Genomic DNA, 2,802 nt, shown 5'->3' on the forward strand with positions numbered 1-2,802 from the left:
TCTGTACCAAAATCTCACCCAATTAAACTCCCATAAAAGAGAAAATACACGAACGCAAAAGATAATTAGTTGGAAGAAAGTGAGTTCGAAAATGTGGAAGAACAGAGAGGCGAGTTGAGCGTGATTAGTGAGTTTTGGATTCCAAATTTCCGAGGGAAAGAGAAACCCATACTAGTAAAATTTCCTTTTCTTTTTTTATAAAGTATCAGTTTTTTTTAATTATAAAAAAATTGTAAAATTACTAAGAAAAATGCACTCTTGACAAAATAGATGCTCAAATATATTCTGGTCGTGAAAAAAAAAAATCTTACACATTATCTGTCATGTCATCAAAGTGGCTAGCACAAAGTTAACAACGTCAAAAGCTATTATGAAAACGTACGACTTAAGAGCTTAATTGATTACTTATTTTCAATTAAGAATTCAATTAATTATTAAATTATTCTATAAGATTTTTTATTATACTAAGTTTTTTTTTAAAAATATTTTGAATAACAAAACCTATTATCTTTAAAAAAGTTTAATAAATGGATAATGAATGTTAACAAAATGATGTAAACTGATAAAATTTTAATGTTATTACATAATATGAATTTCGATTGAGTTTTAGTTTAATTAATATTTATATTGCAACAGTAAAGAGGACGTAACTTTGAGCACGAATAAGCATGTTTCTTTTCTTAAAATAACATGATTTATGCTAAATAAATGAACTTGATGCCGAGAGTGTCGGAAGAGTCTTGCATTGATTGGTCAATCTAATAAATAATTGAAAATTTATTTTATTTATATTATATTTTTATTGTATTTAAAATATTTATAATTAAACTTATTTTTAAAATATTCATTTTAATAAATGAACCAATCAGTTTAAATTGATTAAACCGAAGTTGGAAGTCCATACGTTGGTTCTTTTCGATAGAACATACATTGGTTCCTTATTTGATTCTTACATTTGTTCGTAGAAAATGGAGAATTAAAAACAAGTAAAATAGTGCATAAAGTGAAGTGAAAACATGTCTATGATTTCATCCATTCAATGAAGTTGTTGAAAATCCTGTTGGAGCTACCATTTTCGCTAACACTGTTCATCACCGATCCCTTGAGTTGTAGTGCTTTAGCTTTGAATCTTTCATCATCTACCAATTGCTCAACCTTACCCTTAATCTCTTCTCTTGTAATGATCCCTCTTTCATCTCTGTTGAAGCTTAATCCAATCTTCCAAATGTCACAAATGTAGGTTTCGTTAATGAACTGATCAGCAAAGTAGGGCCAGCAAAGGAAAGGGATCCCATTGCTGAGACCTTCAACGGTGGAGTTCCAACCACAGTGGCTGATGAAGCAAGCAATGGATGGATGAGCTAGAACGGCTCGTTGGGCTGCCCATCCCACCATTTTCCCTCGACCTGCAACTCTCGCTTTGAACCCTATAGGGTAAAGTTCATCACATTGAGTCCCTTCAGTGCTATCTGGTCTAACAACCCATAGAAATGGCCTGTTTGAGAGTTCCAGACCGAGAGCCAGTTCTTGGAACTGGATTGGGTCAAAAACCGTGAAGCTACCAAATGCTACATATATGACTGAGCCTGGAGGCTGTTGGTCGAGCCATTTCAAACAGGTTGCATCCTCAGGCCAAAAACTTCCGGTCAAGGGTCCAAGCTGGTTGGTTGCTGAGAGTGGACCAATGGGTAGGATCTCAGGGATTAAGCTAAGTGCTCCTGGTTCAAGGTCGAAAGTTGTGTTGCAGATTAGCCACTCAACATTTTCAACAGCTTTGTTGTTTCTCATAGCAAACTCGAATATAGTCTTTTGTGCGGTGAAATCACCAAGACAAACCCACAAAAAGTTGTTAGGGTGCATTGCAGGTGTGTTTGGGTACAGTTGAATCATATTTTCTCCATTGATTGGAGTTCCTGCAAAATAAAAAATTTCAAACAATGTTGGTCAATGAATCAAATATCTCAGGAATGAATCAATAACTTGATTGCTATATATATTCACCATGTTTATCAATGACTTGATCATCAAGCAACTTATCGGTGCTAAAAAGCAAGGCCAAAAGCATGGCGGAAGCAGGCCAGAAAGCAACTCCAGGTATTTCAAACTCTGCAGCAATGTCAAGTGCCCATCCCATGTTCACATCAGCTATGACACAACTGATCTTATTATCTTCAGATCCATTAATCTTCTTCACCAGCTTCTTCAGCTCCAAGGGCATCACTTTGCTGATTCCATCGGTTAACTTCCCTAATTGCTTCCTATCCTCATCGGGTTCCATGCCGTCGGGGATCGAAACCAGACGAATTGAGCCCTCTCCATCAACCTTGTTGCCGAATGCATCCTTCACTCTCTTGTGATTGAAATCCGTGTTGACAAAGGTGATTTTGAATCCATGGCTAACCAAGTTATGAGAGAGCTCCATTAGAGGAATTACATGGCCTTGTGCTGGATATGGTATTGCTAGAATATGAGGATTGCCCATTTTGTGCTTTCTAATTCTCTTTATACAAGACTTTGGACTAAAGATTATGTTGGTTTTATAGAGAGATTTTGGTGATCCCCAATAGGGGTTGTAATTTATAAATATATATATCAATATCAAATTATGCTTTGGTTAAAATGTTAAAAACATATTGAGTTTCATGATTTTTTAGGTTTAAATTTCATTGGATAAACTACGTAGGTAGTCACTCAAATTTCATAAGTTTTTATTTTGGGTATCGAAAATAAGAAAAATTCATTTTAAGCACGACTATTTTCAACCATTTTCATTTTAGTCATCCACCAGTAACTTGAGGTTAG

At 35.0% G+C, this 2,802-nt stretch overlaps 1 protein-coding gene across 1 annotated transcript; it reads right to left on the minus strand.

The window, feature by feature from the left end:
• Window positions 1-829: 829 nt before the first annotated feature.
• LOC105780931 (UDP-glycosyltransferase 83A1) lies at window positions 830-2,559 on the minus strand. The gene is made up of 2 exons (XM_012605472.2): window positions 2,002-2,559; window positions 830-1,913 (listed from the first exon to the last, which is right to left on the minus strand). Exons 1-2 carry the CDS (start codon window positions 2,480-2,482, stop codon window positions 1,021-1,023), a joined length of 1,374 nt encoding a protein of 457 aa, XP_012460926.1. The 5' UTR covers window positions 2,483-2,559; the 3' UTR covers window positions 830-1,020.
• Window positions 2,560-2,802: the final 243 nt, after the last annotated feature.

The sequence above is a fragment of the Gossypium raimondii genome, chromosome 4 (genome assembly GCF_025698545.1).
Source record: "Gossypium raimondii isolate GPD5lz chromosome 4, ASM2569854v1, whole genome shotgun sequence".
Taxonomy (NCBI): Eukaryota; Viridiplantae; Streptophyta; class Magnoliopsida; order Malvales; family Malvaceae; genus Gossypium; species Gossypium raimondii.

Coding starts and splice junctions, on each gene's coding strand:
- LOC105780931 (XM_012605472.2), bottom strand. CDS start 2,482: ATGGGCAATCCTCATATTCTAGCAATACCATATCCAGCACAAGGCCAT. Junction 1,914..2,001: donor TCAAGTCATTGATAAACATG/GTGAATATATAT, acceptor TTTATTTTGCAG/GAACTCCAATCAATGGAGAA.